The following is a 14,583-nucleotide window of genomic DNA, read 5'->3' as shown; positions in this document are numbered from 1 at the left end:
TTATTAACGTGACTGGCTAAAAACTAAAGAAGTAATTCAATCTATATTTATTAATTCCAACTGTAATATCTTCACATGCAAAATATGTCTATATACTTACTCTACCAGGTCGTTCCCAACGAACAGAGGGTCTTGGTGAACCTGTAACATCGCAAGTGAGAACAACATCTCTTCCCTCTCTAACACGAATATTCTGTGGTGAAACAGTCACAATGATTGGATCAGTTTCTGTAAAACAAAACAATAACATGTATACAGGTAGACATTAAAAGAGTAGAAATAAAAGACAAGCACAATCAGAATATTACATGCTTAGAATTATCCACTTTTGGTGGAATTAACAAAAAACACCAGACAAATAGTATAGCTTACCCACTTATTAAAATGGAGGGGGCTTGGAGGGGAGGGAGGGGCAGCCGAATGGTTAAGGTCTGTCATGGAGTCAAGTTGCATGGTTTCGAATCCCCACATGTATGTGACAAGGAGTAGGGTTGCCTGTCCAACCTCATGGGTTTTTTCTGTGTCCTCAGGTTTCTTCCCACTGCTAAAGACCCCTACGTGCAAGCGAATTAATAAAATAAAATTGAACCATGTTAGTCCCAAAATGACCTAGTTTGTGTGCACCTCTCTATTCTCTATTCAAATGGATTTTCCTAGAATTTCCAAAGATCAATGGTGCTTGCTCTGTTTAATGCACATAATAATTTCAATACTACCAAAATAGTGAAGTAAATAAGGAAGTATTAGTTATATTGTATTAAATATGCTTACTACATTCCCTTTCATCGCTACCATCCCTACATTCACGTCGACCATTACAACGATGAGATTCATAAATACACTGTCCATCACCACATGCATACTGACCCGGTGGACATGTTGCTGGATCTAGAAATAGTACATAATGGTTAATATAAATAATATTCAATTATAGACATGTACAAGACATGTTTGTACTCTTTGTCTATACCTAATGCAAACATCTTTTTTATGCATGTCTACATATAGAGTGTTCACAAGATTCTACAAAGTGAACAACAGACATAATCATAGAATTAATTAAAAAGAAACTGTTGAACAATGCTTATAAATTTCAGGTAGATTGGATGATAACTTTTTTTGTTCTTCAAAGTGATAAAGAGCACTAACTCCGGCGAAGTTATTATCAACAATTGCTGAAATGGAATAGGGGTTCTTCGTTTCACTATTCACAACAACTTTTAGTAGGTGTAGGATAAAGTACGAGACTGAGGTTATGCTGGGGAAAGAAAGACTGAAGAAAATAACCTGAGATAAAGAAAGATAGGTTGCCAGGCAACAAAACATACGCCCACAGCAGCTAAATTGTCCGAGCAGTTGACAAGGGTTGTCACATATTTATTCTTTTGTAGGTAATTAGGGGAATTTAATAGACAATTTCATACAGATGACATTATAATTTCCGTCTTTTGAGGGTTCACAAGGTTCTAAAAACTAAAACAAGGGCCGTAACTCTGGAAGTAATCTACAGAAATTGTTCAAATTCGACAAGCTTTTTCGTTTTACTAATTCAAATAATGCATATAAATTTCATACAGATCAGATGATAACTGTTGTCATTCGAACGTTCACAAAGTTCAACAAAGTAAATCAAGGGCCATAACTCTAGATGTAATTAATGGAAATTTGCTGAAACTCAATAGGCTTGTTCATTTTACTTATTTAAATGATACATATAAATTTCATACAGATCGGATAATAACTTTTGTTGTTAGAGCATTTACACAAGGTACAACAAAACGAAACAAGGGTCATAACTCACAGCGTAATTAACAGAAATTGCTGAAATTCAATAGACCTCTTCGTTTCACTAATTTAAATGATGCATATCAATTTCAAACAGATTGGATGATAACTGTTGTCATTAGAGTGTTCACAAGATTCAACAAAGTGAAACAAGGGCCATAACTCTAGATGTAATTAACGGAAATTGCTGAAATTCAATAGGCTTCTTCGTTTTACTAATTTAAATGAAGCATATAAATTTCATACAGATCGGTTGATAACTTTTGTCGTTAGAGCATTCACAAGGTGCAACAAAGTGAAACAAGGGTCATAACTCCAGAAGAAATTAAAGAAAGTTACTGAAATTAAATAGGCTTCTTCATCTCACTAATGCAAACAACATATATCAATTTCAAAACAATTAGATGATAAATGTAGTCTGTAGAGTGTTCACAAGAAATTGTGGACGATGGACGGACGGACGGGAGCGACAGCAATATACGACCACATTTCTATGTGGGTGTATAAAAGCCGAGGCCGGCAGGCCATGGTTTTTCTGTCAAGGGTTTTTTCTGAAGTCTTTCTTCCCCAGCATAACTGAAGTCGAGGACTTTATCTTGCTTACAAACCGTCTATGTTTACATGTACGCAAGATGAGAATATCCCAGAATTCCCACAAGAAAAACCTTATCTCATGTTTTCTTATGGGAAAAAAACCTACCCTGGAAGAATAACCCGTTACAGGTTTAAAGAAAACTTTCAGAAGAATAACCTCAAATTTCCTTGTATATATCCAAAACCTCCCCCGCAATTTATTTCGGGCATAGATCAAAGAGGTTTACAGTTACAGGTTTATAATTCACAAGAAAATGTCCACTTTCAGTATAAATTATAAAGAAACTCACCACAACCATTTTCATCTGAGCCATCAGTACAGTCTTGTCTACCATCACAGAATGAAGATTGAGGCAAACACTGACCACTTGATCGACAAGTAAATTCATCTGCACGACATTCTGAAAAATACAACAGATTAACACCAACATTAGATTTCTTATTTGCAGAGTCACTTTTAACAAACCTTGCAGTAAACAGCTAGTGAAGCCTGGCAGTATTGAAAAATGTTGAGACATTGGACAGCATTAAGTATATAAAGCAGCAAAACCTCAAATTCTAGCCAACTTTCTTTCCTAGAAAAGAAAGCCATATGTTTCTCTAGAATGTTTCTCTGACTGATAAATTCTCCATTTTATTTAAAGAAATTAGCAATCAAATGAGGCATAGGTTAGTAAAGCACGAGCTAAAGAGAATATATAAAAATGGTGAAAAACTATAATAAATTCAGGAAATGGGGGCTTGAAAAAGGTTTGAACAAAAAATAGAAGGGCTGATTATTCTACTCCAAATTAACTCATTTTGATCTTGGAATGGATACTTTTTTTATACTTAAAACTGCTGAGGAATTTACAAAATTAATATATCATGCAACTGAATTAAAGACTGGTATTAAAATTCAATGCCATGTAAACAGGCATTAGTAATATTTTGAATATTTTATACATCTACTATTGGTTGATGAAGAATAGAAAAAGCAAGGAAACAAGAAAGGTTTAACTGTCCAATTCTCAACATTCAAAAATTTCCTCTTTCAACACCACCATACGGGACAGGATCCCAGTTTGCTTTCGTTACTTACGACAGCCTTCCTCATCTGATCCATCAGGGCAATCAGAATAACGATCGCAGCGCCTACGCTTGTCAAGGCAATGGCCAGTCCCACAAAGAAATTGGGACTCTCGACATCGCTGACGAGCTGAAATAAATTTATTTTTAATTAATTTTGCCAAAAGTATATAGCTGTTAAAACACTTCATTAAAACAGTAATGATATATAAATTCATAAGTTCAATTTTTCAGTAAATTCTATTAGTAAGTTCATTATTATTTTGGAATTAAAGTTTTAAAATCTTTTCTTTTACATTTTTGGAAACCAAAATACAAAATTTTAACTAAGCATCTTTAACAACTATATACTTGATAAATATTTGTAATTTACTTATATGCAGATGTAAATCTTGTCTGATAAAATTAACAGCCTCAGCTTACAACACAATGAACCTGGGAGGTGAAAATAAAAAGCTAAAATATTTTCAAAAAGCATGCAAAGAAGCTCTGAAAAAGATACAAATTCGCAAGCAGAGAAAAACTATTAATCAGAATCTGAAAACTGAAGATCAACTTTTATGTTTATGAGGATTATTCAAGTTTTTAGTGTTCTCTCTACAGATTATACAATAAATTAATGCTATATTCCACAGATAAAAGACAGTGATCATGTACATCTCCTTGAGCTATTATATACTCTTAAGTCTACTATTATGCAGGAGACTTTAGAAACATGCAAATTAAGTTAAAACTACAAACAAGTTTAATTGGGTGTCTATTTCTACTATTTAATTGCTACAGTTCAGAATTATATATTATGAATTCTATTTTAATTACAGATTTTCTTGTGGGTTACAAATTTCTAATCTATCTACCTTAATCCATTCCAGTCACTTATTTTAGAAAACTTCAATTAACTTAGTGTCTAGTTAGCAATGGAAAGTTTCTAAGAAAAAATAAATTAATTTGCAGTGTGATATATCTGACTTTTTTCTGACCTTCTTTGGCCTTCAATTTGTTGACATCCGGGAATGGAAATGATAATAAAATCCAGAAAAAGAGATATTTTGGACTAATTAATTGCATACCAAAGATGAGATATTTGAGATTCTAAACAATCAATTTATCTTTCAATTATAAACTCTTATCTCATTCTGTCTTTAAATACCAGTTAGCAAAATGTTATGTCATCATACACTACATACGATCGTACTGCTTGCTGTTGTCTATTATAAGTGTTGGAATGTAATGAAAATTTAGAAAAGAGAATTGAAGAATAAGAGGGTATCTATGTTTAGCTTGCAAAGTTTTCAAGATCTTACTGAAGACCCCACTTACGACAATCAGATTCATCAGTTTTATCAGTGCAGTCAATACGACCATCACACCTTAACCCTGCATCTATACACTGGCCATTTTCACATTTAAATTGACCAGCTTTACAAATTTCTGTAGATTGAGTAGCTGAAATAATTTTAGTTGTGCATGAAATATAATCCACTAAATGATTTTTTTTTGTACTAAAAGTTAGTATCTGTATCCCATGCAAGAATTTATATTATGTTAACAACATTTAAAACAGTTTTTGTTTATATAAAAACAGATATTATAACTGTTTAAGCACTAGTACAACTTTTCCTATAACCAATACTGTGCACTATTTACTGATTGAAGGTTTTTAAGTCCTTCATATAAATACACCCATTTATGTTTGGTTAAAATCTAAGTAGCTCCAAAGAATATTGACATTTAGTCTAACTGCCATATCAAAATATAGCAAAATAAAGTTTGTAATTAAGGCCATATTCATTGTTCTGGAGCTGCTTCCTATTTTAACCTGATTTAAATTATTACAACATAAAGATGTTAAAATACAAACCAAATAAACACTGACTTTCAACTGCAGATAATAACAAGTGATTTTAAACGGTGACCTATGAAGTGTGGGTATAAAACAATGACCATAGGCACAATTACCAACTTTTTAAAGCATACTCATCATTAGTATAACTAATTAAAATATATGTATTTAAAAATCAAGCATTAACGGGGAACCTGTAACGATAGAGACCCGGCCATCTTAACGCACCAATATGTGATATATATGGCAATTCCAAAACTTAGTGAAGACAACTATAGGTATTTTTATCACTTCATGATAATATAACCCGACAGCACAATTGCCAAATAGCAGTTGAATACTTAGTTTGATTCTACGAGTTCCAAATTATGCCATCTAATACTAGAAAAAGTTAGTACATATCACACAATTCAACAACCCAGTCTGGTTATCCAAATAATTCCCACTTGTTTATATTATTTTAAACAACACGGTCAAATGGGTTGGGAGCCTTAGAGTCTATCCAAATAAGCATTTTATAACAGCAATTCTTTGGTCGTCTCTCTGTTCACCATTAAGCGGAAGCAGTTGCTTTGATGATACAGCACTGCGCAGGTCCATCTGAGATCCCTTTTTGTACTCCGGTCCCCGACGACTATATAAAGGGAACATCCACACAATTTCATTTACGCCTGATGAGTTCGAAATGAACGAAACTAGTCGCTTCATGAGAGAAATCTGGGACAGCTACTCGCCACTCATAGATTTCGAATTTTATTTACACTCACTGCGGAGTAACCTTACCAGCTAAGAATTACATAACTCGGGTCACCTCAAATGAGAAACCAAACCCAGAGTCAAACACTAACTAGGGAGAACTTGATCCTTTACCGAAACGACTCACATAGATTTTACGTCCAGAACATTATCGGAGTATATCTGCTGATCAGAAAGCAAGCGTTTGTTCTGCCATCAGCCATTATACCAGAGTACAAAATACTCCATAAATTGAACAACAAATTTATACCGTTGTCCGGAGTCAAAATTCTCTGGAATTTGAATAGCAAATTTAGACAATTTTGATTCCATGTAGATCACCATAATCGTATAGACTGTAAAAATATTCTGGTCCTTATATTCCTTATAAAAAATATGAACGCTCAAAGCCGAGTGAAAATTATTTTTACCTCACCGAAACGAAATTCAATCGTTTATATAACGGTTTATGACCCCACCATTGTTCAATTTAGTAAGCCCTCCCAAGAGAAATGGCATCTATTATTCTATTAAGAAATAGCCCATGCCATGCACCCTCCAAAAATGCCAATCAAATCATTTAGAAGGCTGATATGCAAGTAGAAATGTTATGATACAAATAATTGGGCTTTCCATGACTGATCCCGACTGAGACATAAATGTTATGTCACGTTGGATAATATTTGAACCATTTTATATCGAAATGGATTCACACTCCCGAAGCGTCCCCACATTCTTTATATTTATACCTACATAACCAATACAAATTTATAATGGTACAATCTAGCCAAGTGTCCATTTCTCTAACCTCTCAACCACTGTCCCCACCCCCATTAGAAAGTACACTGATGATGAATATGCTTCTATGTATGTGTCTGTTAGCATTGTTTTTTATTTTTAGATCTTTGTTTTATACACATCTATTATGATTGTGTTGGTATATAAATTTCTATCAAGATTTTAAATATCATAGCAAATAGTAAAATATATAGTGCAAGAATGCTATTTCATCTAAATAGTTCTTCAGCAATTACTTACGACATTGTGTTTCATCTGAACGATCCCTACAATCAGATTCTCCATCGCATTTGCGGAGAAGGTCAACACATTCACCACTATTACACTGAAACTGATCAGCGCTGCAGTCTTTACCTAAGTTTTTAAAATCTTAGTTGTTATTAAAATATACACTCAATACATAAAATTAATTCCATTCACTTAATTTCATTTAAGATAATGAACATTATTTATGTAATCATGCAAAAAATTAAATTCAATGCAAATTATTATATTGGTTATTATTGACACACATTAACATCCCTAAATATATCCTTGGGTGACTACTGTTAATTCTTCCTTATTTCTAGTTTCACTTCACACTCCAATATCTCTATAATTTCAACTGCAATAATCTCAACAATATCTCTCTCTATAATCCCAATAATCCCTATAAAATCTCAATATTTCTATAATTTCAACATATCTCTATATCTATCCAAACAATATCTATCCTATATCAATAATAATTGTATAAATTTTCTATAATCTCAACAATAGCTATATTTCTATAATATCAACAGGACCTAATTACAATCCAAACAATATCTATAAAATCTCAATAATAGCTACATAATCTCAACAATAACTATAGCCTAAAATCCCAATATCTCTATAATCTCAAAACCTATATTTTTTCAATTAATATATAAAAAATATATCTCTAGATTTACTCACTCCAAATCTGACACAAAAATCCAATGACAAATTAACAAATAAATAATGTTTTAGCTTACTAAAGAAATACATACCTTGTGACTACTGTAAGTATTTACTGATAGCATTGAAAGAAAATTGTACCAAACACTTTAATGCGCAAGAAGAGATATATTGCAAAGTAGGTCATTTTAACTTAGTGGGCAATTAAAGCCCTTTACAATCTTATTTCAAAAAGAGACAAATCTTTAGTTTAAGTAAGAACACCATCAAATAAAAATTAGTAATTCATTAATAAAAACACTTAGCAATCAAGAATAAAAAACATATACATATGTACACACATAAATGTATATCATTTTAACAACCATATAAAACTAAGTCTTTGTGATGAAATTAATGTATACTCTTCAAAAAAAGTAGGGGATATTCAGAAACAATACAAAACTGCGGAAATGCACTGCTGTTTTTATTAGAGGTAACCAATGTATGTTAATAACAGGCCAATTGCCTACACATGAACATAAACAGTTCATATGGGCGGCTTATTTGACGGCCCCATTTCACTCGCAAAGGGATACACCGACAAAAGTGAAAATGGACGTTTTTGATTTTTGTCTTAATAATGTGTAATTGCTCCACCAATCCTCAGACATTCAGCAATTCATCGTGGCATGCTCCTAATCAACTGCCCAATCACGATTTGGGGCAATCTGACCCACTCCTCTTGCAGTGCCACGGGCAATTCTTGCAGTGTTGTCGGTGAACGTTGACGTCGACGAACACATATCTCGATCAAATTAAACATAACACACTAAAGCAAAGATACGCTAAACAGTAAATCTTATGCAAGAACCGATAGGAATGCAAACATGGATAGATAAACCAGCACGCGGCAGTTTTCATTAAATGAAATGAAATGAAATGGGGTTTAACGTCCCACTGTTCTGCTCCTTAACTGGGCTAATGAAGACGGGCATACGCCATACAGTGTGCTATGAGGGAAATTTTGCCCGGGCAGCGGCACTATCACCTACTCTTATATCGAATTCCAACTGCCAAGGGATCTTTTACGTGCATTCCAATGTATACACGGGACCTCGGTTTTTCGTCTCATCCGAAGGACTAGACAGCTGTCCTGGTCAGGCCCTCCGTTCTGCTCAACTGACAAGGGGAAACCACGTCGGAAAATCCAGATGAACTTTCTCGGCCAATGCAGGGATCGAACACCCGACCTCCAGGCTAGCGAGCCAGCGTCTTAACCACCTAGACACTGTGGCACCCAGTTTTCATCAACCCTTCCTTGAAGTGTCAAGGGGGGTTGGATGGCTGAAGGGTTAGTGTGCGAGCACTGTATCATAAAGTCTGTCATTGAGTCGACTGGCGTGGTTTCGAATCCCTGGTTGTACGTGACAAGGAGTAGGGTCGCCTGTCCAACCTCGTGGGTTTTCTCCGGGTCCTCCGGTTTCCTCCCACTGCTAAAGACCCCTATGCGCAAGCGAATTATTGAAATAAAATTAACCCAAATGTTAGTCCCGAAATTACCTAGTTTGTGTCAAGTGGACGTTAAACCCCATTTCTTTCTCTCTTGAAGTGTCAAATTTGACAATGAACCCCTCCCACGTGTATGGCACTATTGCGTGTCGCATGTGCAGCTCAGTGGTTCTGTTGGGGCGATAAGTTCTGCATCTGTGAACATACGCTCAAAGCATGTCAAGTGTCCATGACTATTTATCATATCACAACCTGCATAGGTATTTGCATTTCAATATCCCCTACTTTTTTTGAAGAGTATATTAAATAATACACATTCAATCATTAATTAAAATCAATACAGAGCATTACAAGCTGAAAAATAATTAGTATATGATCAAATGAAGTTATCATATGACACCTACGACAATTTTCTTCATCACTGCCGTCTATACAGTCACGTTGATTATTACAGTATCTGGTTCCTGAGATACACTGACCATTACTACACCTATATTCGTCAGCAGAACAAGCTAAAACAAAAATCTATAGATTTTAGTACAACTGCTAGAAATCAATAAATCAGTATTGATAGATTTTGTCTGACACACAACCTTCTTCTTCTGAAAAAATTGCTATTTTTGGATCATTACAAATTAAAGACAGATATTTAAGTTCAGTTTGCTTTGACTGCCTGCCCAATATTATATAAATGAATAGGACTTTCCCAGGAAGGACAGATTAGAGTCGTGCAATATATGAACTACATTTACCAATCAGATTGAAGAATAATAATTAAATATGCACAAATGACATTGATGTCAGGATTTATTATCAATAATTATATATGTACTGAAGGCATTGGTGTTAGATCTAATGTGCAGGGCTATTTGAAGTTTTATCAAAATCGGCTACTAGCAAGTTCAGTTATTACATTTCAAATCATCAACCAATTAGATTACAGAAATTTAGTAAATATGGCGGCTACAAAACATAAGACAACTAATAACTTTGTTGTCAGGGCCAAAAAAACTCACAATATTACTATTTTTTTTAAAATAAATTCAAAAAGATTTGGTGATAACCACAGCATCTATAAGATTAACAAGTATTGGTTACTTAACCCCAAACTTATCATTAAAACATAAACAAAAATTGTGGACAGGCAACAGACAGACAGCAATGTCTGACCATTTTAAAACATGAATGCATGAAATAGGTAATAATTAAATATAATAATAGTTTGTACATACCACAATTAAATTCATCTGAACCATCAGGACAATCTGAATAACGATCACATTTTTTACGTCTATCGATACAAGTTGAATCAGAGCAAGTAAACTCATTGCTTCTACAATCAATAGCTATAGCTACAAAAAATATACTTGTATGCAATCATCAAGACAACATAGAAACATTATTTTGAAGATGACAAATTAATATGGAGTGGAAACTTTAGATTTTTGATATCTGTTTAAATAACAAATAATCTCTCTGTACAAAGGAAACAGTACCTCATAATGTTTTCAAATGCAAACTATTTGGGAGGATTGTGAAGCAATTCAGTATCTTACATTTCAACTATTATATTATTACAAACGTCGGTCATGTCATTCTTATGTCATCCAATAGCTTCGTCAATATTAATTTAAATAAAATAATCAGTGCTAAAATAGCTTCATACTGCTATACTTACTACAATTAGTTTCATCTGTACCATCACGACAATCTGGAGTTCCATCACATCTTCTACTTTGTGGGATACATCTACCACTTCCACATTTGAACTGACCACCAGGGCATGCTAAAATTGAATTACCATAAGTTAATTAAACACATCATAAGCTTTATTGAAAGCATAGACTAACAATAGTACTACTGTGTGAACCTTGTTATTTTATAAACGGATTTCTTCGATTATGAACAAACTATTTAACTTTGGTTATTATAAACTCACCTGTGTGTTTGAAATCAACTCCTGTTAAATAAAATCCATTGCACAATTAAATATCCCAACGAATAAAAAAGTTCTCTCTTGAAAAATTGAACTCAAACAAACTTTTGACATAGGGCAATACAAAAGTGGAAGCCGGTTACGTCACTCTTCGGGGGATATAATTTCGTTTAAAGGGGTTACAGTATGCTACATCAAAACGTTTTACGGTACATTTACGACAATTCGTGGTATTAGCCTCGTCTTGGTTTTGAGTTTGGGGGTTCGGCCCATATCTCTTTACACGTATTTTATTACGGTACCATCGTTTTACATTCTAGTAAAAGTCCCTGCAAAGTTTATACATTTTCTTTTGAAATAATATAATTTTGTTTTAACTATTGGCCCTTTCGATACAGACTGTGGATAGTTTCCCTAATTACGCTCCGGTCAAAACTGTCGAATTTGGAAGTAAATGTACGCTTCTTGCAAGGTCTTATAGGTTTTTTGGCATTATACACCAACAGAATTGGCAACTTCAGGGCTGCTGCAACACACTTGTATATATTGCTGAAACGGTTATCGTTTCCTCGAAAGAATGATATTAAGTTAACGATGCACTCGGAAACTTCGGTCGTGAGCTTCATGTTGTTTCTTTAAATTATTTATAATATGTATAAAGAAGATAGGGAAGGTTTAGTTTAAATACGATTTTATTTTTATGAGTATCCGTGCAATCATTGATATTTTCATTGTGAATAAAATTTAGTAAACTGGCCATCAATGGTTTCAATATATATCTTCTATGTAATTGGTCGACTGGCGTGGTTTCGAATCCCCGGTTGTACGTGACAAGGAGTAGGGTCGCCTGTCCAACCTCGTGGGTTTTCTCTGGGTCCTCCGGTTTCCTCCCACTGCTAATGACCCCTACGCGCAAGCGAATTATTGAAATAAAATTAAACCATATGTTAGTCCCGAAAGGACCTAGTTTGTGTCGAGTGGACGTTAAACCCCATTTCTCTCTCTCTCTCTCTCTATGTAATTGCCTTTAGTTAAAATTTTTCGTCGCCCAAACTCAAACGATCGAAACGACCGCGGTTTGTTTTCATAGCAACACGTGGTTGTCAAACTCGCTGTCAAAACTAAACACCCCCACAAAAATTTTAATGGTTTCGTCCAACACGTGACGAAAGCCATGTTGTCTCCCACTTAGTAGAAAATATAAGTAAACACGTCAAATTTTTCAAGAGAGAACTTTTTTATTCGTTGGGATATTTAATTGTGCAATGGATTTTATTTAACCGGAGTTGATTTCAAACACACAGGTGGGTTTATAATAACCAAAGTTAAATAGTTTGTTCATAATCGAAGAAATCCGTTTATAAAATAGCAAGGTTCACACAGTAGGCAACATAATCTCATAAAAACATGTGGTTTACTATATAATAATGTCTGCTAAAGTTAAACAATTTTTAAAGTTTACATGGAATACTTTGGAATTCACAAGTAGTATTAGAAAATACTCATACTCAAATAATGTCCTTAAAAACAGTATATGTATACATACAAATATTCAACAAATAAAACTTACGGCAATCCTGTTCATCACTGCCATCTCTACAATCATAACGTCTGTTACATCTGTCTTCCTGTCTAATACAGTCACCATTCCTGCACTGAAACTCATTGGCTTGACATTCTGTTAACACAATATCATTGTCTAATATAACTATATGTATTATTATGAACAGTGTTTGAGGATTCAGAAGGTTTGGTATTCATTTGTTATCAATCTAACGTTATATGTTCACTTTAAATAGCTCATTGTTCTAATGGTAAAGAAATTTAAATGATTTTCGACTTTCGTAACTGTCAAAGATCACTTTATAGGTTTTTTTTATCTATCCATGTGACATACCGGTTCAATCATATATATTTTAGAAACATACAAGTATCAAGTTATCAATAATAAAAGAAGAATACAAATATAAATTCCAAATACATAAATAGGAGTTTGCCACATGCAGCTAGTTCATTGTGAACCCTGTCCTGCACTAAGAATTTAGATACAGTATTCCTCATGGCCTAATGAGCTATCTTAAGAAGTAAGAAATCTTGCCAATAGTATCACACTCTCACATAATGAAAGTCACAATATAAACAGGGTGTAATTCTGAGAAGCAAAAATACACATGTTAATAAACTTTTAACACTTCAAACACCAAACTCTGTTAAGAGCAGTTAACCAGAAATTGTTGAAGACACAATATGTCCACAATAAATGTTGGCCAACGAAATCAAGTTTATATCTAACCTTGTCGACAATCTAGTTCATCAGATCCATCCGTACATTCAGGTGTACCATTACATTCACCTCTTCCATCAATACACTGTCCAGATTTACATCTAAACTCTCCAAATCTACAATCTCTACTTGCTGTACACAAAAAGTCATTCTTATGGTTAGAAACAGATGAAATAAATCTTTATCATCTTTCATGATCAATAACACAAGATTAAAAATAATGTGATCAGACAATCAAATCGAAGAAATATTATTCCAAATTTATAAGATAGGTTGCCAGGCAACGAAACATACGCCCACAGGAGCAAAGTCGTTCGGGCAGTCACATATTTTTTTCTTTTATAAGTAATCGAACATTGACAACCCATTAAGTAATCATCAGAAATAATTAGAATTTGTTTCGATTGTTGATCTTATAAGCTTAAACACTGTGTATAAAGTTATATTAACTTTAGCCTCTATGTACAACATCCACAAGATTTCTCAAGTGATCAAGGGTCATAACTCTGGTAGAAATTGTTGAAAAGCAATAGGCTTCTTCATCTCATGAAGTAAAGTGAATCGGATATTCTCTTCACTTCAGCCTCTAAAGCGTCCACAAGATTTTTCAAAGTGATCAAGGGCCATAACTCTAGCAGCAATTATCAAAAAATCGTTGAAAATCAATAGGAATCTTTGTCTCATAGCAATAAACACTGTGTATCAATTTAAAGTCAATCGGATATTAACTTTAACATCTAGAGAGTCCACAAGATTTTTCAAAGTGATCAACGGTTATAACTCTGGCAGTAATTATCGGAAATTGTTGAAAATCAATAGGCTTCTTCGTCTCATGACTGTAAACACTGTTTATAAAATTAAAGTCAATTGAATATTTAGTTTAGTCTCTACAGCATCCACAAGACGGACAGGGACTACAGCAATATATGGCCACATTTAAATGTGGGCAAATAAAAAAAGCACCTAACATGCAATTTGTTTATAATTAAACCCTGAATATTTGTCTGAAAATTAAACACTATAAATGTGGATAATTTCTGTAAAAATATCAATATCACCATTCATCTTCCTTTAATAAATAAACATGTGCAATGATTCAATGAACAAAATGGTTTTAATTCAATTAGAAAA

General features: G+C 33.7%; 1 protein-coding gene across 2 annotated transcripts in view; it reads right to left on the bottom strand.

Moving 5' to 3' along the window:
- The window catches only part of LOC126828605 (basement membrane-specific heparan sulfate proteoglycan core protein), a 143,436-nt gene that overhangs the window by 63,841 nt on the left and 65,012 nt on the right, over positions 1–14,583 (bottom strand). Inside the window, exons 14-24 of one of the 2 annotated variants that reach the window (XM_050558478.2) lie at positions 13,462–13,584; positions 12,739–12,846; positions 10,911–11,018; positions 10,465–10,584; positions 9,637–9,744; positions 7,064–7,177; positions 4,768–4,893; positions 3,461–3,577; positions 2,670–2,780; positions 772–888; positions 101–228 (exon numbers count right to left, since the gene is read on the bottom strand). In XM_050558478.2, coding sequence (XP_050414435.1) covers positions 101–228; positions 772–888; positions 2,670–2,780; positions 3,461–3,577; positions 4,768–4,893; positions 7,064–7,177; positions 9,637–9,744; positions 10,465–10,584; positions 10,911–11,018; positions 12,739–12,846; positions 13,462–13,584 — 1,280 coding nt within the window. The remainder of the gene's footprint in view (positions 1–100; positions 229–771; positions 889–2,669; positions 2,781–3,460; positions 3,578–4,767; positions 4,894–7,063; positions 7,178–9,636; positions 9,745–10,464; positions 10,585–10,910; positions 11,019–12,738; positions 12,847–13,461; positions 13,585–14,583) is intronic. The other variant, XM_050558480.2, reaches the window with a different exon arrangement.

The sequence above is a fragment of the Patella vulgata genome, chromosome 7 (genome assembly GCF_932274485.2).
Source record: "Patella vulgata chromosome 7, xgPatVulg1.2, whole genome shotgun sequence".
NCBI classification, from domain to species: Eukaryota; Metazoa; Mollusca; class Gastropoda; family Patellidae; genus Patella; species Patella vulgata.
The sequence above is the reverse complement of the archived record's forward strand: the minus strand, read 5'-3'. Positions and strand labels throughout refer to the sequence as shown.